The following is a 23,363-nucleotide window of genomic DNA, read 5'->3' on the forward strand; positions in this document are numbered from 1 at the left end:
GGGACACCGGGGCGGGCCGCTCCGCGGAGCCGCCCCGTGAGGCGGGCGAGTGCGGGGCTGCGGCCCCTCCGGCGGGGCCCCCCGGCCCGGCCTGGCCCTCCGCCCGCCGCTGGCTCCGCTCCGCGCCCGCCGCGGCCCGCCCGTATCCGTCCCACCGTCCCTGACTTACCCCGTCCTGTCCGGGCCCGCCTCACGGGGCGGCTCCGCGGAGCGGCCCGCCCCGGTGTCCCGTGCCCCGGGTGTCCTGTGCCATGTGTGCCCTGTGCCCTTGGTATCCTCAGCCCCGAGTGTCCCGTGCCCCGTGTGTCCTGTGCCACATCTGTCCTGACCCCTGGTTGTCCCATTCCTTAGGTGTCCTGTCCCCTAGGTGTCCCAAGAATCTTGTTCCCTGGGTTTCCTGTGCCATGTATGTCGTGTGCCCTGTGTCCCAGGTGTCCTGTACTCAGGTGTCCTGTGCCATGTGTGTCCTTTGCCCAGGAGTCCTGTTCCCTGGGTGTCCTCTCTCCAATTAAATTTATCATTAAAATATTAAAACTAGTTCGTTTTATTTTTCTCCTTCCATACCCCATCTCATCCCTGGGCTGCTTCAGTTTGCTACTGTCAGTCATGTCATAACCTTCTAGAAATTACTGTGTGTTGCCTTTCAGCGCCTTCATTAAAATGCATCCCTGCCAGAGAGCTCTTTATCCATATTATACATATTAATAAGGCTGGGTTGTGATAATTAAGTGATGACTAATACGTTCGTGAGTGAAAGTATCCAGCATAGCCTGGAATTTGTAGGTAAATAAGTTATATATGTTATTAAAAAATCTTGAGGATAATAATTAAGATTTGCTGAGCTATTCTAATTAAAAATATATTTTTTTGTCCTTCCACAGTTAGAGCAGACAGGACAGTCTGCTGTTGTGCTCCCTTGTATCAGAAACTCGATGCAGGTGGAGCTGTGGGAAGTGACATCACTGCCTTGGGTGGCTTCAGCTGTCCCTTGGGAAGTGCCAGAGTCCCTCCTGCTGTCCCAAACCCTGTGACAGGGAGATGAAGGTCTGTGCTGAACCTAAGGAGAGCCCAGGGAGCATGAGGCAGATATCCTCTGTCAGAAAAAATGTAGCACTCAAGGATAACATAGGCACTGCAGAGGGTCAGGCTAAGTCTGGGGTGGCATGTCTGCACATGTAAATAATCTCTTTAAAAAAATAGGCTTCCAGATCTGATTTACATTTTCCTAAAATGCTCATTAATTCTGGACCAGTCAAAACGAGGTAAGTGGTGGGCATTTGTTACTGGTAATCACAGACTGGTTTGTGTTGGAAGGGACCAGCGCACCTCATTCCACTCCCTGCCATGGGCAGGGACACCTTCCATTATCCTGGGTTGCTCCAAGCCCCATCCAACCTGGCCTTGGACACTTCCAGGGATGGGGCAGCCACAGCTGCTCTGGGCAACCTGTGCCAGGGCCTCACCACCCTCACATGGAAGAATTCCTCCCCCATATCCCATCTAACCCTGCCCTCTGGCAGTGGGAAGCCATTCCCCCTTGTCCTGCCCTTTCAAGCCCTTGTCCCAAGTCCCTCTCCAGCTCTCTTGGAGCCCCTTTAGGCACTGGAAGGGCTCTAAGGTCCCCCTGGAGCCTTCTTTTCTCTGGGGTGAACACCCCCAGCTCTCCCAGCCTGTCTCCAGAGCAGAGGGGCTCCAGCCCTGGGAGCATCTCTGTGGCCTCCTCTCAACTGAATAATGAAACTATTAACAAGCACACTAATCTGGACACGTGTTGTGGCACTGATGCAGCCACGAGAAGTTCCTGATGGAACCCATGGATGAATTCAGCAGCTGCTGCATCATTTGGGCTGTTTTGGGGCATTTGTGCCTTGGGTTGTTGCTCATTTCGGTTCACATCTTCCCTCCTTCCCTGGTGTAGTCAGGACTCTTTTCTGTCAACAGTTTGAGAAACTTGTGAACAGCTGAAGAGGAGAGACAGAAGTAATTATGCAGATTTGCATAGATCTTACATTTCCCATGGGATTTAATGTGAATTTTTGTGCTCTGTGTGGTGCAGGTGATAATGGGGAAGGAAAGAGTGGTGACAGAAATCCATGTAAAGCAGCAGAATACATTTGAGGAGGTGTGAATTTCAAAGAGGTGTTGGTAGCAGTGAAAACGCTGCATGCTCGTGTTTGGCTTGCCGGAGAAGGAATTGCAGGTGCAAATGCTTGGATATGTATTCCAAGTGAGATTTGGGCTTCCTGTTCTGTTATTTCTGGGCTTTTTTTTAAAGCTGACCCATATATCATTTCATGAATTAGTAAGATTTTTTCCTACTCAGTTCTGTGAATGTATCAGTGACTCCTGTTCCATTATAATTTTCACAGTTCTTATTTCATTTTTCGTAATTAAGTATGTGGCTTCCATAAGAGACACTATCTCTAAACTGCTAGTGTTGTGTGGCAATTCCATCTCATGTGATTTCAATTTGAAGATTTTTTTTTAAAATACCTCTTGCAATTAAATTTTTATTGCTTATATTGTGGTGGCCTTGGCAGTGCTGGGTTAACAGTTAGACTCGATGATCTCAAAGCTCTTTTCCAGCCTAAATGATTCTGTGATTCTTTATTATTGTACAGGTTTTCCAGTAGATAGAATCAATGTTCACAGGCAGGATTTGCTGTATTTAACTCAGGTGCCTTTTACTCAGGCTTGAATGAGTAATTTAATTTTATTCTCATGAAAGCTGGATGCTGTTTGCACAGATTAAAGGATAAAGAAACACTTTTCCCTGCATTTCAGCCCCCATATATATGAGTGGATGCTTATCATAGACAGAAGGTATCAGCCACCAGTTTGTACTGGGAGACAGCTTGGTATAAATAACAAATCCTCTAATTAAAAGCCAACAGATCCTAATTGACTTATTCTAGTCCTTAAACTGGATCAGCCTTTCTCTCTTGCTATGGCATGGAGCATCCTTTGTTTAACAAACACCAAGGGGGAATCGAGTGAGGGAGGAAAAAACAGCCCTTCTGAGAGGCTGCAGCCGTGTGCAAGTGTTTGAAGTTGTTATTTTAGGAGCTTATTTTAGCGACTTTTGAGCTGAGCATTGAGAATATATAGAGCAGCATTTAGGGAAAATGCTAATGTGGTGGTGGCTTCCTTTACCATGAGCTGCAGCTCTGCCAGCAAAACTGAAATGTGCCATTTAAGGAACACCGAAGCTTTGAGGGAAGTTTGAACTCAGCTGGATTTAGAAACTTGCTGGAGTGCACCGGATGCTGGGGGAAACCAGAACACACTTTCTGGATTGTCAGACCAAAGGCAGGAAGGTTCCCACAAAGCCCTCCTCCTTGTGGAGCTTCTGTTTCTTATTTAGATTTTGTTTTTTAATACCCAAAAAGCTTTTAGTGGTGTTCTGACAATGGGGGCCTGGAAATTGGGCTAAATTAAAACAGGTTTTGTTTGTTTACTTAGAAGTGCTAACAGACTCAGACAGTCCCACTGCATTTTCAGGGCTTACATCATTCTAAAATAGATTTAATAGATTCAAAACAAATTTGATAATGAAGTAACTTCCACTTGGTGCCTTTGCATCTATTCCAAAGGAAAAGCTCAGCCCTGTGAGGTGTGCTGAACTGCATTTGATATGAAATAGTAAGAAGTTTATTTTAGTTGCAGGAAAATATAAGAGAATGCGAGGAATTAAATGAACCAGTTGGAAGATGGGAGACTAAATGCAAGAGAAGTTGGGAGCCTGATCCTCAGTAAGTAAATTTAATTTCCACTGAGGATGTATCAGATGCTCCCATACCATTTAGCTTCTTATTTCGGATGTCTTGAAGTTTTACAAATCCCCACATAGAGAGATGTGCAGAGCCAGGTAGGCCTTTGCAAACTGTGCCAAAAGATGAGGGTGAGCAGCTGAGTCATGGAAGTTTTCTGCACATTTCTTAAAGTACAGCTGTATGAGACAGCAGATGTATTACAACACCTATAAAAATACCTATTGGCATCAAACCCTTATCCACATTTATTTTTCACATCATTTAGCATAGTATCACAGTATTTTTTAACTCTAGTTTAGCCTTCCCAGGTTCCCAGTCTGTTGTCACAAAGACCTGACAAACCCATGTATAATTGCATAATAATTCCAATTGTGGAAACACAGCTGATTTGGAGAAGAAAAAGAGTGTATACACTTGCTTACATTACTGAAAAATGGGAGTTTCTGGTTTGTCTTACTCCTGCAAAAAATGCACAGAACAAAAAGAGCAGAACTATCTTCTGGTTAAGAGATAATTAATAGTGCGTACATAATTAACAGTGTGTACAATTCCCTGTTGAAGGGCCAGAGTCTGTCCTGAATTGCACTGCTACAAGCTGAAGAGAACAGAATTCCATCCTAAGAATGCAGGTAACTGGTGATACCCAAATGAGAAAAAAAATAACTTTGGCTTTCCTGGGTTGAAGTGGCAAAGCCAGATCACCTGTTGGTTTTACCTGTACTGGTAGGTGCAATCACTGAAAGGCTGCTGAAAAACTTGTACAGCTGCAATATGCAACAACTGTGTGAAGATCTGTTTCTTCCTCTGTTTAAAAGGCCTGATGTCATCAGAAAGCTTTTTGTAGGTTAGAGGAGCTGAAGATTCAGTTGCAAACCCTGGTGGATGATTCTAGGAAAGTGCTGATGGATTTATTCCCCTGTGCGAGCGCTTTGCACTGAGTGGTGACACCAAAGCCTCAGCCTGTGTCCGACTGTTTGGAGTGCCTTGAACATGGTTTTGTAAGGCCATTGCTAGCTAGTAATTGGGGAGTGGATGTGGTCAGGGCAGTCAGATAAACACATGGAGGGAGGGGATGAATCACTGAGTAAATACACTATCGATGCTGTAGGAGCTGCTGTTACGCACAGCACACTGGGGGGATGTGACGTGTTTGTTTCCTGCTCTCAGGAAAATGTTACTTGAAAGAGGAATTGAGGCTAAATGTGTATTTCCAAATTTGCAGCTCCACACCTTCCTCATGCCTATCTTGTCTCCTTTAGACTCTCAACCAGTTGCTAGTTTAACATACCCCCTTCTTCTTACATATCCCCTTAGAATTGGATCCCCTACTCTGAGGTCATACCAGAAAATTTTCCTTTGCTGTAAGCATCAGTGTAATTGCATCATCAAAAGCCCCTAAAGCAGATGGTCTGGGTTAAAGCAAAAAGACATTTATGCCAGTGAAACAGTATTATAGTTATTAGTGCAGTGTGTTGGCAGTTTCTGTCAGCAATTTTTGCAACCATGTAATATATGAAAGGATAAAAACACTATTTACTGTGATTTGCTTGCCACATAAAGATACCAGAGTGATATAGTGCCAAAAACAGGAAGAAAAGCCCTGCAAGTAGTCTTTTGTCCTGTCTTTTGCACTTTTCCAGGTTCTTGGTGGATACACTAAATCTACTTGAAGAACCTTGTGCTCTTTGTGGAGACTCGGACACCTCCTTACCCAGCAGCCTCCAGGCAGCCTGAGCCATCCTGGATGATGATTATGATCTTCAAGATTCCTTCCAACCCAAGCCATCTTTGTGATCCTTGGGCATATGGAACCATCAGCTTTGTAAGGAGCAAAGAGGAACCACAGCAGGATGCTGGATGCCAACGGTTGTGTGCATCCAGGTAAAGGTCTGTTCATTCCTGTTTACAGTGTTGAAGATTTAACCATTAAAAAGGCCTGATTAGAAGACAAATTAGATCTTTAATCACCCTGTGGCAAGAAAAAAGCATGGAGATACATATATATATATGATGTGTATATATGTGTCTATGTGCTGAAATGAATTCTCCAATCCTCTAGTCATTTTTTTAGTTATAATAAAAAAATCTTTGTTCAGAAGAAGGAAAGATCAGCATTTGTTTCAGCAGTGGTCAGTACATTCTCTTCACGTACCCTGTGCACCTAATTCACCATTTCCAGCCCCCAGTTCCCAGCTCCCTCTCTGCCATGGCAGAGTCCTTAGTCGTGGGTTGTTTTGAGATCATGGAATGCATTTTGATCTCAAAATCATGGAACACATGGAACACATTTTTTAAGACAAAAACCTCATTTCTGAGCTTGGAACTACATGAAATCTGCCATGATTTGTAGAATATCTCTACCTTGAGTTTTGGTGCCAAGTTTCAGCAAGGAACTGAGTATTAAGCAACAATACATAGGAAATCACGGACAAGATGCTGCAGTGATACCATAAAATCCTTCTCCAGTTCCTGCTTTCCTGATCCACTTGGCATAAAACGTCTTCTTGACTTCTACTTACTATTCTCATAAAAACCACAGGAGTTTCTTCTCGCTGCTACTTGTTGTGTCAAAGATCCAGTAATTGGTACCATGTGAATTAACACTGCAATGACAGCATAGAGTGCACAAACCACACTGAGAAATGGGGTTCTGGGAAATCACTTCAGCATTTCAATCTCTGGCAAACATCAGGGCTGGAAACCCACATCAAGTAGCTTATGTTAGTCCTGCCAGTAACCACCTATATGAGTATTTACAGCTCAGATGTAATCATGATAAAAAATTAATAATTGTTATATTTTTGTGAAAATTCTGTCATATCTTCATACTGGAATTGTTTTATCCTTGGTTTGCATGTACTCCCTTGAAATATTATACACGTGTTATAATTTTAGTTATTGGTAACATGTTTAGCTTAATTTGGTGCACTAAAAATTAGGTCTGTGGTTCATGATATTGACTGTGAAACACAGTGAACAATTAATGACAGCAGAAAAAGAATGAAAAAGAAAAATCAGAGTCACAACACCCTGCAAAGTCTTAAGGTATATTTTAAAAGATTGATTGAAGGGCTTGAATTCTCCAGCCTCCTGTGAGTTACCTCTACTCTCCAGGCTACTTGGATCATCTTCTCCCTGATGTCCTTGACTTAATTGAGCTGTAGTGTGAGAAACACTTGTTCAACAACTGCAGGCGCCGGCGCCGCAGGGGAGCCCTTCAGCTGGGCTGGAGAGGGAGGGCTCTGGGATTCTCCAGGCTGCTCAATCCAGCCCTCAACACACAGAGCTGGATAAAGCCTTCTTGAAACCCCTCAGGCACTGGGTAGGTCTTTTGATTCAAAATCTTTTTGAACTAGAGTCACCTATTGCAGCTCTCAGCCTCGCTGTTGCATAAAAGAGGCCTTCAAATTTCCCCCTTCTGTCTGACAGGATCTTTTTTTCTGCAGTCAGCCTACATGGCCACAATTTAATCATTTAACGTGACAAAAAGACCTGACAATGGGTTCTCAATTCTAATGGAGTCATTTTTAGCTGGTATTGTTAGAAATGAAGTAAAAAAAAAATGAACACAGGCTTTCAAACTGGAAGCAACCGGGTACTTTTAAGAAGCTGTTCTGGAAAACTGGCTGAGCAGTACTAAAGAAAGGAAAGGAAATTTCAGTGTTGTCATGACAAGTTACTTTAATCCAGTAAAATCAGGACTGTGAGAAGCAAGAACTCTGTAGCTGGAGATGGCAACTTGCTGTTTCCAGACCTGGCCCATCACTTAATCACCTTGTCTTGGTTTCCACTGTTTTTGGTGCTGGATGAGGAATATCTATGAGTAAGGCTGCCTATATCCATGATATGGGAAAAACAAGATGGAGCAACAGTTTTGCTGCTGGCAGGTGTCACTGAGAGCTTCCCATGGCACTTGAGGCTGGGGCACTGACTGTGCAGTTCTCTTTGCCCTCCCAGTAAATCCAGCCCAAACTGGTGACCCAGGGAACAAACAGGGAACTTTGGAACATTCAAAGAGAGATGTTATAGAAAGCCCAGAAACCATGGCTGAGATAAGAATTTAGCAGAGGGAAATTTTCCACTAAAACCTCCAAGAGATTTCCAGTTGTCATGTTTTTAGCTTGGAAAATATAATCCATTTTCAGGTCTCTGACCATTATCCTCTGGTCTCAGCAGAAGAGCAGAGGTGTAATTAACAGGTTCATTAATGCCAGAGTAATAATTATGAACTGCAGGAGTGGCAGGAATGCTTATTGTAGAACTGAATCCTGATTTTTCAGAACTCAGAAGGAATGTATGGAAAGGTAAAAAAAATTAGTGAAAATATTATTTAATCTGAATCTAAAAATACCAATATGTTTAAAAAAGAGGAAATGTAGCAGGTAGCTTACACAGTGTGTCTCTACATAAATTTCAGTTATAACAGTACTTAAAATGATGCATTTTTCTTTCTTTCCTTGCCACAGCATGATCAGAACCTGTCTGCTACGAAGGGCACCAGGGCAGAGGGTTTGGGGTGGAACCAGGGCTGCAGCTGGAAGAGCTCACCTGTGTAAGAACAGCCCCGAGCAGCGGGTGGGACAGGCGGGAGGGCTCCGAGCCTGGCCCATCGCCTCACTGCGGCACTGCCGCTGCTTATTTGCTCTCTGTATCACTTCTCCCCAGGAGCTCAGAGGAATCAGCAAATCTCCTCCAGCAGAGCTACGAATCCCCAGTCCAGTTCATTCAGGCGCAGCGGGACCGCCGGGAATTAATCCGAGGGGGAATGCTGTGAATTCTTGCGCTCTCTTTCTTTGCTGGGCGCAGCTGGTGGCGGGGCCACTGCCAGATGAAAGCAGGGCTGTCAGCTCCCAGCAGCCTGGCTCCAGCTGCATTCCAGGGCACGGACTGGCCTCAGCTGATCCTCGGGTGCCGCTTCCCTCTGCCAGGTTAGACACAGGAGGAGTCCAAATTCCATACACCTCACTCTTCTAACTTTCAATCTGTTTTTTGGAGTTACCAAATTCTCTGAGACAGAGCTAGAATTGAGCTGTTTTTGAATGCTAGGCCACAGCATCACAGACCCCAGGGATGGGAGTATTTATTGACAGTCCATCATCTTGCCACTTTGGAGTTGTTCTTTTTCTGATCTTCAATTTTCTAACTGACATTTCCATGATGTAACAGGGAAGCTATTCTTAAAGGGCTTTTCATAGAGAATTCTGTTTTCTTTAGGATGTCAGTGCTCAGTTACTGGAACGCTGGCAGGGGTTGCCCAGAGAAGCTGTGGCTGCTCCATCCCTTGAAGTGTCCAAGGCCAGGTTGGATGGGGCTTGGAGCAGCCTGGTCTAGTGGAAGGTGTCCCTGCCCATGGCAGGGGGTGGGACTGGATGGGCTTTAAGGTCCCTCCCTACCCAAACCATTCTATGAGTCTACAATTCTATACATTTGGGATTTGAAGATTTGTTTACATTTTAACATATATAATTCCAAAATTATATTTCATTGCTATTTTGTCACTCTTCAGCTATTTTTTCTTTCTGTCTTTGATTTAAAAGGCCATTTCATGGCCCCTTCAGCACCAGTCTTTGCAGAACAGAACATTTACCACCCAGCCTCTTGTGCCAGGGTGGCACAAAGCTGGGGATGAGCAGCTGGAGATGAAAAGGTGTGTACCCACTGCTGCCGTTGAAAACTGTCTCATGAAACACAATCTGGGGGGAGGGAAAAATGAGCACTGGGATGAGATGAATGACATGGGGGAAGAGATTTTTGAATCAGCATTGCCACTGGAAAAATCCTGGTTTTGTGCATATCTGCTGTATCCTCAGCATCCTCAGGCTCCTGAACTTTTTGGCTGGGAAGAACGGAACAGGCCTGTTTGCTATTCATTATCTTTTTGTGCTTTCTTCGGTGTTCCTGAATTTATCTCGTACATGCATATGTAAAAACTTCATATTCTAGTTATTTTTTACTTTCTGACCTAAGGCTTGTGTTCCTACTAGTGAGGACATGCTGGAGACTAAGGAGGCATTGTTTAAACACTTCCCGTCTTGCTCCATGGGGACACTTCAATCTGTCTTGCTAAAGAGAAAAAAAGATTAATCATTCTTGGTTTTTGTTTTTTTAGAATACTTGATTCTGACAGTGAAACAAATTTGTGTGGCTTAACTGTGTTGCAGACACTGTTGTTTGAGTCATACCATCTTATTTTATCCAAGTTCTTCGAAATAACTCTCTGAAAGGTCAATCTTACTTTAGTAATTGGGATTTTGGGGGTTTGGTAGGAACAATCTAGTTTCAAATAATTAACCTGGACAACATGTTGTTCAAGGAAGGAAAAATACCTCCCCCATTTCTCTGCTTTCCTCTATGCACAGGTTACCAAGCCCTGGGGTCTCGGGGTGCAGGTGAACACTGCTCACCTGTTTACTCCTCTGGAGAGGTGAGGAACGATCAGAACATGCAACTCCTTCTGCACAGTGGAGGAATTATTTACTGCAGATACAGACTGACAATAAATTAGTACACCCCCAAGAGTCTGGAAGGAACAGAGGAGGAGCAGTGAGTCACTCCTGAGTCATAGAGCCTCCCCGGATTTATCCTGGGATGATGTACTGCACGCACCACTCCTTGATCTGGTCTGTCTCGAAAGGACAACCCTGAATATAATTGTGGAAAAATAAATGCTAGCAGCAATCATTCCTTGGCAGCAGCAGACTTTATTATGTTTTGTAAGAGCCTCCCTGTATCAGGTCAGTATTTTGATAAGAAATGGTGAAAAAAAAAACAGAGCAAGTTGGTTTGGCTGCTCAGCCAGTCTGCAGTCAGGGGCTGTCAGATCACCCCTCTGCAGCCCTTGGCATGAGTCTAGGGGGGCTGTTTGTGGTGGTTTTGAGGAACAATCAGAGATCCCTGCATTGTTAAAACCACAGGCAGAGGCAACACTTATTGTGCTTTTTCTTTCTCCACCATTCCTCTAAAGGCTCTGCCTGCTGGGAGCATTTTCCCTAGTCAGCACTGCTTGATGCCTGAGGCCACATGGATCTCCCAGCCCGCGGTGTGCTGGGGACCTGCCCTGCTCAGGTCCCATTCCTGAGGGCAGGGGATGGAGGTTCCAGACCTCTGGCACAAACAAGGCGTCCTGTAATCGAAACCATCTGGGTTTTGCATTGGGTGGGAACCACCACTGGAGAATACCAATTGTGCCAGAAGCTTTCTCAGTCCAACAAAGCTCATGTACGTGATTTGTGACAGTCCTGCACTCCTGGTTACAGCAGCAGAGGTATCCAGAAAACCCTGCAGCCTCTTGTGCCTCAGGCTTAAGCGTAATTCCAGCAGCCTCACACCCTTGTATGGCACAGCACATAGGAATAGAAAAGCTGCTTTAAAGTCACGTTCCTGTTCTTTGCCAAAGCACAGGAACAGAGGGGCTGAAAATGTGGAGTTTAGACTTTGTGATGTGTTCTGAGGTGGGAGCAGTACAAATTCCTCATAACCTCATCAAGACTGCTCACAGCATGTTCCCATCCTAGAGCTGTGTCTATGTCTGTCTTACAAGGAGCCAAAATCAGGATTTGAACCCCTGTTTAAAGTATTTTGGTTGAAGGTGTTTTAATCTCTTTGCAGCACTGACTACCCTTAGCTGGCAGGAGAGCTGCACGTTGGATTAGATATTAGACAAAAATCCTTCCCTGCGAGGGTGGTGAGGCCCTGGCACAGGTTGTCCAGAGAAGCTGTGGCTGCCCCATCCCTGGAAGTGTCCAAGGCCGGGTTGGACAGGGCTTGGAGCAGCCTGGTCTGGTGGAAGGTGGCAAGGAGCTATTAGCTGTGTGAGATGAATGTGTGTTTTCTGCTTGGTTTGCAGCTGAAGGGGCCTAACAAGCGTCAGAGCCAGCACATGATAAGCTTCAGGAATGTGTGGAGGAGGAGAAGCAATGGTTCCTTTCCCTGTAAGGATCAGATGTGTATCAGATCAGCTCCTGTAACTTCACCCTGAACCTCCCACCATGTTCCAAAATTGAACAGGCAGCAGGTCAGTTAAAACTGAACAGGCTTTCAAACTCAGGTGCTGGTGCAGGGTGAGGGATCAGCAAGCTGTAACAACCCCAGAAACATAACTGAGGGTACAAATGGGCCAGGAGGTTCTGATTTCTCCTTGTCTGACAGACTTCTTATAGTATCTCTTTCCTTATGAAAGTTTTATGAATCTTAAGTACCTTAAATGTCAGCTATCTTGGCGGGGGTCTGTCTTAATGACAGTTCTCTTTTAAAGATGATGAATGTCCACTGTAGACATTCATTTTCCTTCTTCCTATTGACTGCGAGGGGTATTGAAAACAGTCTCAGGAGAAGAAGCCTATGACTAAATGTCGTAGCATTAAAAAATTATCTAAAGAAACAAATACCCTTGTTCCTATTTCTTTTGCACACATCACATGTGGTATAAATAAGAAGTTTGGATTAAAGATTAGTGCTGAGTTTGATTTGAGAAGATTTAATGACACTGTGCTGAACCATACAGCGTCACCAGGAGTGAATATAACTGGACAGGAAAGCAAAATTCATTAGAACTGTCACTGTACAAGAAGGGACATTTTTTTCTGTGAATTTTCTATCATATGGAGTCCTGGTCCATGACCAGTTCTTGCTTCCTGCTGCACGAACAGCAGTTGTCAAAGAATCACAGAATCCTGGAGTGGTTTGGGTTGGGAGGGACTTTAAAGCCCATCTCATTCCACCCCCTGCCATTGGCAGGGACACCTTCCACTAGACCAGGTTGCTCCAAGCCCCGTCCAAGCTGGCCTCGATCACTTCTCACTGCACATTCTAATCAACCGATCACTCTGAGGCAGTAACAAACTCTCAGAAACCATACAATGATGTAACTTGACTTCATATATACACAGTCAAATAATTTGATTAAGCACATGTAGGAAGTTTGGCTGCTGTTTTTCAAAATAACTGAATCCAAAATAAGTTGCTACACCTATAAAAATAGCAGTTCCAGACAGACTCCAGATCAGAATGTTATTTACAACATTAGACTTGTGATCAATAGCTGGGAGAATGTTGCTAGAAATAGTCCTCCCATGGGAAATGTACACGGCATTCGCTTCCTTCTGGCTCAGAACAGGTCATGCCCCAGTCCTTCTGCAAAATTTCTGCTGGATTTATCTTCAAGTACACACAGAATAAGCAAAGCTTCTTGACTCAGTGGAGAACTCTGTCTGAGTCCATCTGCCATACTGTCTGCAGGGCCACTGAGGAGGCAATAAGTCTGGGAGAGGGGGACTGGGATTATTCTGTCTGGAGCAAACTGGCAAATTCTCACTTCACCTTCATCTTCTCAGCAGCAGTGGGCCCCTTGAGGCAGGATGATCCCCACAGAAGGGTCACAGAATCATGGAATTGTTTAGGTTGGAAAAGCCCTCCCAGACCATTGAGTCCAGCTGTTCCTCAGCACTGCCAAGGCCACTGACCTATGTCCCCAAGTGCCACATCCACACTGCTTTTAAATCCCTCCAGTGATGGGGACTCCACCACCACCCTGGGCAGCCTGTTCCAATGCTCCACAACCCTTTCCAGGAAGAAATTTTCCCAATATCCAACCTGAACCTTCCCTGGCACAATGTTTCCTCCTGTCCTGTCCCATGTTCCTGTATCAGTAAAATTGTTTGTATAGCCGAGCTGTGAATCAGGTCAGAAGCATTAAAATCACTAACAACCTCTGTTTATTTTGAACAGGGATGAATTCCTCATCCAGTCCACCCCATTTGTACAAGAATTTGCACAGCCTCTTGATGAACCGGATGGGAGATCAATCCAGCTGGAAAAGCAAAAACCTACATCCCTATTCCTACAAAAAAAAAAAAGGATCTCCCAGCCAGATGATTCCTCAGTCTGTACTGTGCTGTGTGGAGACAGGACAAAGTGCTGTCTGAGTTATGCCTGAAGCAACACAGCCTGGGAATGCGAGACAGTCTGAGGCTACACCTGGAAACAATTTGCTCTCCATCCCTTTTTCCCCTCCCTCTCTCCCTGCAGCTGCCTTTTGCTTGGTTTCCCTATACAGCACAACAAGCACGGAGCAGGGATAATTCCTGTGCCCAGGGCTGGGGAGAGCCGGGGCTGCTGCCAAGGAAATGTCTTTGGAACTGGGGCCAACTAATCAGGTAAATGATTTCAGTCTGCCCATGCCAAGTACTGTCCTTTGCTATTCTCCAAATATTTATGTCTTTGCTAAACACATAAACATTTCAACAGCGGTCTCTTATTTCCAGCACTCCATGTGAAGTTGCTGTTTCCATGCTCCTAAACCTCCTTCAATATGACGAATTCACACTGGGGGAGCTCCTGACTTGCCTCACCAGAGGCACAGAGCTCCAGACACAAACCCAGGAAGAGGAGGGATGGGAAGTGGTGATGGGATGGCTGCACTGCTGCATGTTCCATACCTGCAGCTGAAGTTCCTTATTCCTCTTTTCCTTCCTTTTTTCCTCCCTCCTCCTTCTCCACATTGTTTAACATAAGAATTTGAGGTTTAAAAAGTGTTTGCCTCTGAACTTTCCAAAAGGAGTAAAAATGCAGAAGTTGGGGAAATTCATGTAAATCAGCTGGTTAATGTAAATTTAGTCATTCAGTTAATGTAAATTCAGCTGGTATATGAGAGCTTGGTGTTTCATCTACTGTTTACTAATAATTTACACACTTAGTAAATCTTATCTTAAAATCCTGAACTCCCCAGTGATCTACACATAAGAATTCTCCCAGTTGGTTGAGTAATGGAGGAGCTGAATTAATCAGCATTGTGTGGTCTGTGGCAGACAGGAGATAAAATTCCCAAGTCCCCGTTACTTCATTTACTTTCTGCAAAAAGCCTTCTCGTGATATTTTTAGAGCTTAGAGGATGGCACTTACATAGCAAGTTACATCTAAATAACACGCTCTCCAAAGGTTTGCTATTTTCTTAATGTTCATGAATATTTCAGGAGCTCCTGCTAAGAGGTTTTGGTGCATTCCAGGACAATGATTCCAGGTTTCTCTTTTGCCTTAAGAGGAAATGTGGCTTGACTGTGACACGCTCTGCATTATTCTTTTAGGGTTTATTGCTATTACAGAATCAGATCTCCTGAAAATATACCACCATCTTGAGGCTTTGATAGGAGATGGGCATCGTTTTGGCTGTTTTGAGAGCAAAGATCTCTCTAAAAATTCATTCATTCCCTTAAACCATGAGCAACACTGGATTTAAGGAATAGAGTTTACTCTTCTCATCCTTTCAGCTCATTGTTTTCCATTGCTTGACCTGGTAAATACACTTGGATAAAAATTTGCAGTGACAGCAACACACAAGATCAGCAAATGAGTCTTTTCCAGCTGAAATGTCCATGATTTATTGTAAAAAAACTACAGTGATTTGCACCAGCATGTGGTATAGCATTTGGGAAAGGTTAGCTTCATTGTGGCACAAGTTAATTTAAATATTTAAATAATTTCATTACTAATCTTCCTTTGCTTGTATTGATGCATTTTTAATATACTATATGACTTCTTAAAAATAATATTCTGTTTAACAGATACATCTGCTGCCTGCAAAACTGAATGAATGCTTAAATAACATATAAAATCCGTGTCAGAGTTCACAACATGGGCTTATACTGATTGCTTTTCCTTTAAAGAAATACCTGACAGCAAACTAAGGAAATGATTGAAATGTAAAAAAAGAGTGTGAGAGAAACCAATAATAAAAAGTATCTGGGTCATTTCTTCATGCAGTGAGAGCAGAGCCATCACAGAAACTGAGAGACAAGCTTGAGTGAATTCCTCCATCAGAGTGTAACATGAACTTGCCCTACAGCTGGTGGAGGTGGGTTTGCACCAAAGTCATGAAATCATTTAGGCTGGAAAAGACCCCTAAACAGGGAGCTGTGACTTGGGGACGCCGAGGTGGAGCCACTCTGCCAACTCTGCATTTGGGAGCAGCAAGGCAGAGGGTGAGTAATCACCAAACTGCTGGATAGGAATGTGAATAACTGCCTGGAGATTGGAGACCACAGATTATCTCCCCCTAAATTGGACATCTGCCTCATTAACTCTTTCAGACTGAGTCAAATGAGGATGGCAAGATTCAGCAATGCCAAGTCCTTGCACCACTCTGTTTGCCTTATTTTGCTCAGTTAAATGGTGCTGGAATAGTCGGTGCCACAGGGACAGCAATTTACTGCTGCAGTTACAAGGCACCCAGGGACACAGAGTCATAGGAAATCCTAATTACAGGTGGATTAATCTGTGACAACAGAGGCACTTACTTATGCCAGCTGCACTCTTCTGCCACGGGTCACTTCCTCGAGGTTTGGGATCTGTCTGTGCTCCTTGGCCAGCTCCATGTACAGCCCAATGTTGTGATGCAATCTGAAATCAGGGAGTTCAGGGAATCAGAACACAAATGTGCTGGGCGGGGAACTGGGACAGCTGAGGAGCAGGAGGCTCCTTGACCAGGATGTCAAGGGATGGAAACCTCCAAGGAACACAGCTCACAGCAATAATTGCTTTAGCCACCCCACCTCAAATCATCTGCTCTTCAAGTAAAAACCTACACTTGGCTCATAGGGAAAATATGATTAACAAGAAAACCATTTTTCTTTCTATTTTTTTCCCCTGTACTCAGACTTTTATTTAAGAGGACAAAACCCCTTAACTTGCTAATTTTAATTCAGTCCCCAGTCTGTGGGGCAGCTTGCCTTGATTACATCGTCCTAAATTACTCATCCTGGATAGATCCTTCTCTTTATTTTCTCTGGCAAGAGCCAAAATGCAATATTGCTTGGCAAGAGGAATGTGTATCTAAAATGTCAAATCACAGCTCATAACTATTACAGGATAGTTTTGGCGATAGCCCTTTGTGACTGTTCCAAAACAGATTTCTCTTTCTAGGAGACCCTTAAACCTAATCCATGCTTTATGTCTGGGTTTAGGTGGCACTTTGGGCATGTATCCCAACGAGAGCATATATTGCTTTGGTTTAACTTTAAATTTCTAATTTCTCAATAATTATGAGGCTTCAGATTGCATTAACTGATAATTCTGTGTGTACATACAGTGCAAATGTTGAGTCTTTCAAATAATTTCTTACCAAATCCAAAACACCAACCTACAAAATGCATGTTATTTAACATAACAGAGGAATAAAATGATAAAGCTGGTTCATATTGGTCAACTTTTTCATCTGAACACAGACAAGACTGTTACCACTGGAATTTGATTAAATCTCTCGTGCCTGTGCCACCTTAATTAACTGATATCAGCCTTCACTAAAATTGAATTAGAGCATGTTGCTTGGTGTTACAATTTTAAAGCAGGTATCACCAGTACCAACAGTCAACCCATGTGCATTTGTTCACTTTTTATGGGAATATGAAAAAATGGCACTTTTTAAATTTTTTTTTTTTTAAATTTAGCATCTGCTAATTTGATTTTCAGTGCTAAATTTGGGATGGTTTGGATTCATGAGAATCTAAAAGCTCAACAGAGAAATTACAGGAAGCTGCCAAACCCTGGAATTTGTTGTATTCTGAACACTGATAGGAGCAATTGAACCATGAAGATTTTGCTACAGACAATTGTACAATTCAGGCTTTAAAAGGAATTTACCTTTGCTAATCCTATTGTGCCAAGATAGGATGCTGGGCTTCATTTTTAATAATAAAGTCTCCATATGTGTTAGTAATACAGCTTTCTCTGCTTTCTTTTGAGGAGGTCACGCACCAGAAAAAGCAGTCTTCAGCCTGGATAGATGCTTGAAGCCACCTCAATATTCCATGCTCCCATGTGTGGTGCCTACTGGGATATTCAATGCCTTGGAGCCTCTTAATCCAACCATGCTGTGCCTGAGTTGGTATCGGTGATGTCCATCACTGGAGGGGATGGAAACACAAACAAGCAGGTAGAGAAATGCCAGACAGGAATGGTGTTTGGAGAGGAAAGCCATGATGGATGCAGATGCCAGACAAGGTTTGGGTCGGGTTTGGTGTGGAGGTTCAACACAAGGTAAGAAGCCCTGTGAGAGGTGGGGTGACTGTGGTAAAAGTCATCACAGAAGTTTTGTGCAAGGTGGGAGACTCAGTCTGAGGAGAGGCCCAGCTACAGCGACGGTCCGGATGGAAAATAAAAGAGCAGAGCTTCAAGCTTGCATTCCCATGAGAACTGAGGAGAAGCAAATGGAAAAATGGTCCACAAAAAAGGTTGTGAGAGGCTGAGCACATCTTTGGCTGGTTGTACACTGATCACCCAAACCTAAACCTTTGATCTGGCACAAGTTTAGTCCAGGCCAACATGGAGCATTGTCAGCCCCTGTCTGTGGATTAGCAAAACCTTCTGAGTCACCCGAGTTCTGTGGCTTTGGAGCTGTGGCTTTTTATAAATTGATTTTGTAGAGGTGGGAGGGAGCCATGGGAGGGTGGGGGGTGTTAGGAGTGGTTTTGGTGAGAGCAGTCTTTTGGGCCTCCAGATGATTACTCAATCAAATAGAAGGATTCAAGTAGAGCTGTTCTTACTGCCAGATAATCAGTATGTTACGGAAGAGGTTTGGATGGAAGAACTTGGAAGTTTAGCGATTGATTAATGATGAATCTTCCCTGTAGTTGTCAGATATCCCATTGGAGGAACTCTGCCTGTTGATGATTGCAGTAATGGTTGAAAAAGACATCTTGGCAGACTTGAATAAAAGACTTCCACAGATTTGGAGGGGTTGAGCTATTTAACCACATGGTAATTGTAAAGACTATAAATAAAACTTTAAAATCTAGTTTGAACAGTCTTTAATAAATTATTTTAATGCGCTGTTATTGGGCTCTCCTTCAGGATATCACAAGTCTACACTTTCAGACTGTCAGGCTGAAATGTGCTCTGTCAAATCATCAGTTTGTTTTTGTCTCACATACTGAGTGGAAGCCTTGATGCCTCTATTTGTAGATGTGGCACTTGGGGATGTGGATTAGTGGTGGCCTTGGCAGTGCTGGGGGAATGGTTGGAGTTGATGGTCTCACAGGTCCTTTCCAACTAAACCATTCTATGACTCTACTGAAGCTTCATCCTTATGTGAGAAAAGCTTTGTCACCTGATGAAAAGCATATCAGAGAAAAGCCATCAGGAGAGTTGTCAGGGACTGTTCTTTCAATGTTTTTTAGATGCTGCTCCACACCTGATGAGTTGAAGCTTTGCTTGCCCAGTTCCTCACTGAGGAAGCCCAGGACAGGGACTGTAGAGTGGAGACAGTGGCTCTGAAGGACCTAAGCTGCAGTGTCACCCTCCCAGTTCTGCTGAGGAGTCCAGTAAGTGCAGAATGATGGGGAGTGTGCGTTTGGAGAGTTCTGTGTAGGTCTTCTGTTCTCAACTGTTTGTGGTCGTTGTGTGCTTTAAGATTAAAGATTCAGATTCTAGTGGAAGGTTCCCTGCCCGTGGCAGGGGGCTGGAATGAGATGATCTTTAAGGTCACTTCTAACCCAAAGCAGTCTGTGATTCTATGATTAAAATCAGGGTGGCTGGGTAGTTCCCTTACAAAGTGTTCTTTTCTTTCTTGCCATATTGTTATCAAAGAAATTATGTGAGGAGGCTGTGACTCCTGGCAGAGATGGAGCTTTGGGCTGCATATTTAATGCCTGAAGAGCAGCATAAAATCTCAGACCTTGCAGGATGTGTGGCACTTCAGTGAAAGGTCTCATGTTGGGTAACAAGTGACAGGACAAGAGGACATGGCCTCAAGCTGCACCTGGGGAGGTTCAGATTGGACTTCAGGAAGAATTTCTTCCCAGAAAGGGTGTTCAGGCATTGGAGGGGCTGCCCAGGGAGGTGGTGGAGTCCCCATCCCTGGAGGTGTCCAAGGAATGACTGGACATGGCACTCAGTGCTCTGGGCTGGGTGACAAGGTGGGGATCAGGCACAGGTTGGACTCGATGGTCTGGGAGGGCTTTTCCAACCTGGAGGATTCTGTGATTCTGTGAAATATTAAGTCTAGCTCTGAGTTCCCAGATGTAGGAACACAGGCAAAATTTAGCTTTCCTGGTTCCTAATCAGTGAATTAATGTTTGCCTTGAACTACAATGAGGCTTGGAAATCACTCACAATATTTGCACTCTAGAGTGGGGCTGCTTGAGATGAAACACTGCATTCCTGTCGATTTTCTTCCTAATCCCAACCACAGTGGGCACTTACAAGTTGTATATCTCTGCCCTCTCACCAATCTCAACCCCCACACACTGGTTTTGATCTGTTTGCACTAAGTTTTATATTTGGGTACCTTTAAAAACCATGGAAAAGGCTTTTCTTACAAAGAGAAAATGTTCTTCACCATCTGTGTGCTGGAAATAACAAAAAACGCCCTTTTCCTGCTCGGTGAGAACATTTTCCATGTTATCAGTATTTGCAGGAAAACAGAACTAGGAATTTACCTTTAAAAGCAGCTAAAACTGAGAAGTAAACAGGGCTTTTGAACACTTTCAATAATTTTTAAACTGCACCTTATTTACTATTATGAGGAATTTTGTAATGTTTCAGGTGTATCCCAAACCAAACAAGAACCTGCAGTTGTAGCATCAAGCAACACCCTGAAAACCAGAGTCCATATATCCTTTTACAATTGTATTTGGAAAAGACTTAATTTCTGGCTTTTTTTTTTCCCAAATTATTCCTATTAACCATCCAAGTGACATGGACAAGAGAAGAAATAGCAAAACTTTGAGAGGTAGTTCTGTGTGCAAACTGAGCATCCAAAGAAAGTTTCCTCAGAAGTTCTCCAGTAACTTGTAGTACAGACATGCAGCACCAAACCTTAGGAGCATGTGGAAATCCCACTGAGCCCTTACCCACAGCTTTAGGCAGCAAAAGCCCTTTAAAAATCTGGGCTCTAGGCCCAGCCCTGCCAAGAGTTCTCTGTGGAAAGCTCCTCCTCCTGCCTGGGGCTGACCCTGGCACAGCTATTTTAAAAGCTGAGCTTTCCAAACAGCCTAAAGCAGGCAGGAAAAATAATGTCAGAAGCAGCAAGTGGATGAGTTCCCAGATGGTTGATTCTGGAGACCTTTCAGAGACAGGAATTCTGATTTGTGAACAGCTGGAAAGCATGGTTGGTTCCTCTCTGGTACCATTCTGTGTGTGGTCACTTTGGAATGTGCTCTCTATGTCCTTTGAACACGTGTTAAAAGTCACATGTGATTAATGTCTCCAAACTTTGTAGTATTAAAGAAGTAGGAAGGGAGTAGAAATGGAAAGTGCCTTATAAATGTGAAGAATTGTTTCCTGTCGTTTACTTATTTTGCTTTTTTCACTTCGGATTTTTTTTTCTGATGGCAGGATCTGAGCCCTACCTCTTACATTTTTGTCCCAGAAATAAATTGCTTAGAACAAACAGGACATTTCATGGAATATTGCCCCGTGTAACTTTCATAGAGTCATTAAGGCAGATTGGATTTAGTGGCACTCGTGGCTCCAAAGATGTTGCCCAGAGAAGCTGTGGCTGCCCCATCCCTGGAAGTGTTCAAAGCCGGGTTGGGTGGGGCTTGGAGCAACCTGGTCTAATGGAAGGTAGCCCTGCCCATGGAATGAAATGAGTTTTAAGGTCTCTTCCAACCCAAACCGTTCCATGATTCTATGTTTGGTCACACAGCTCCCTGCATTTGGATAACTGGGACCTCAAAGAGTGGCCTGGACTTGTATGACTCTCTCCTTGTCAGCAGTGGTTATAGACTGTGAGGGAACAAACATAATTCAAAAGCTTGTCCCATTCCCAACAGAGAAAATAGCAAAAATCATCACTCAGAATCAACACTGTGTTAGACAGGCATCCAAAAAATTATTATTAGATATTTCAAAAGAAGCCTTTATAATAGCAATTGTTCCATGCGGGATTTTTTATTTTATTTCAGTATAAAGTATTTGGTATTTTAAGTCTTTAATTGTGTTGGCAAACAGCCACTAAGAGCCTTTGATTTTTGGAAGCATGTCCATGTGACTGATCTGAGAGGGTTCATAATGGCTGCAAGGACTCGACCATTAAGAGCTATTTTTAACAATGAAGTCAGAACTGTAATATGAAAGTAAAGCTAAAACTAAACTAAAAAACACATTAAACTTGCAATACTCTAAGAGATTAAACTGTCCCTGCAGTTATCCCTGATGCCTTTATCCCAACTTATATTATTCCCAAACTTCTATCAACAAAACACTGAGCATGAACAGTTCTAGTGCTCCTATGTTGACTGGTCAAGGTCTGGTGGGGTCTTTCCCAAAAAGCCAAGCCCTGTGTCCTCTGTTTCCCTGCTCTTTCCTGAATTTCTATGTTCATTTTTGGTGCTGTTGACCTGTGTCAGAGTGAGCACAAGGCTCCCATGAGGCTGGGCAAGGCAGGTCAGCACACAGGAGTTCTCTGTGTCCTGGAAAAACTGAACATGAAGCCTGGGAGTTTCAGCTATGGGGTCACCATACAGGGTTGCCAACACTGCTCCAGTCTCACTGTGATATCTGTTGGAGTTTTGCATTTGTTTCTTCTAAACTTTTTTTTTTTGTTATTTGCTTCAGTTCATTAGTGGTTTGTGATCCTTAATATTTGACCCCTCTTTTATTTTGATAGTTCCTGTCCATATTTTTGTCACCGGTTGTTTCCTTTCATGGCTTATTTGTCCTCAAGGAGTGTTTTTGTCAACTCCTCATCTAGTTTCAGTCATACAGGATGATATTCTGCATCCATCATTCCACATGTAACTGTAAAGGGTAACATAGGTGTTTGTGGTATCCAGTACATTGCTGGAAGGCATTAATGCTAAAACCTATAGAATCACAGAATGGTTTGGGTTGAAAGGGACCTCAAAGCTCATCCCATTCAACCCCCTGTCATGGGCAGGGACATCTTCCACTATCCCAGGTTGCTCCAAGCCCCATCCAACCTGCCCTTGGACACTTCCAGGGATGGGGCAGCCACAGCTCCTCTGGGCAACCTGTGCCAGGGCCTCACCACCCTCACTGTAAAAAACTCCCTTCTATCTAATCTAGATGGAGCCTTCTTCAGTTTAAAACCATTTTTCCTTGTCCTGTTGCTACCAGGTGATAGCATAGGGTGGTGAGCTTGTTCTGGGCCATGTAGAGGAAGATGTGAGTAAACAGAGCTCAGTGCAGGAGACCAGCATTTTCCAGAGGGTGGGATGGGTACACAGCATCCATGTTTGGGAGATGGGGATGAATGGAGGGGAGCAAAACTGAGAAAACTGCTTGGTGTGAACAACTGGGATGAATCCCAGTAATGCTGAAGGATTGATGAAGCATTGCTCAGAGCTACAGGGTGGAAGAAAATTGGAGAAAATGTGATAGTGTTTTTGGATTGTTCAGCCTGGAGAAGGTTCTGGGGGGACCCTAGAGCCCCTCCCAGTGCTTAAAGGGGCTCCAAGAGAGCTGGAGAGGGACTTTAGACAAGGGCCTGGAGGGACAGAACAAGGAGGAATGGCTTCCCACTGCCAGAGGGCAGAGTTAGATGGGATATTGGGAAGGAATTCTTTCCTGAGAGGGTGGTGAGAGGCTGGGATGGAATTTCCAGAGAAGTTGTGGCTGCCCCATCCCTGAAAGCGT

The 23,363-nt window shown here is 43.9% G+C and overlaps 1 protein-coding gene and 1 long non-coding RNA gene across 2 annotated transcripts in view; one reads left to right on the forward strand and one right to left on the reverse strand.

Annotated features, from left to right (window-relative positions):
* The window catches only part of LOC113951042 (methylcrotonoyl-CoA carboxylase beta chain, mitochondrial-like), a 12,015-nt gene extending 11,645 nt beyond the window's left edge, over nt 1-370 (reverse strand). The window contains exon 1 of the mRNA XM_027651561.1: nt 170-370. Within this exon, the coding sequence (XP_027507362.1) occupies nt 170-344 (175 nt within the window). The 5' untranslated portion in view covers nt 345-370. The remainder of the gene's footprint in view (nt 1-169) is intronic.
* The window catches only part of LOC113951050, an 11,334-nt gene extending 847 nt beyond the window's left edge, over nt 1-10,487 (forward strand). Inside the window, exons 2-6 of the long non-coding RNA XR_003529005.1 lie at nt 3,661-3,752; nt 4,335-4,402; nt 5,414-5,654; nt 8,439-8,701; nt 10,133-10,487. This is a non-coding gene — a long non-coding RNA (uncharacterized LOC113951050). The remainder of the gene's footprint in view (nt 1-3,660; nt 3,753-4,334; nt 4,403-5,413; nt 5,655-8,438; nt 8,702-10,132) is intronic.
* The last annotated feature ends 12,876 nt before the right edge of the window (nt 10,488-23,363 follow it).

Source organism: Corapipo altera, unplaced genomic scaffold, assembly GCF_003945725.1.
Source record: "Corapipo altera isolate COAL_440 unplaced genomic scaffold, ASM394572v1 57, whole genome shotgun sequence".
NCBI classification, from domain to species: domain Eukaryota; kingdom Metazoa; phylum Chordata; class Aves; order Passeriformes; family Pipridae; genus Corapipo; species Corapipo altera.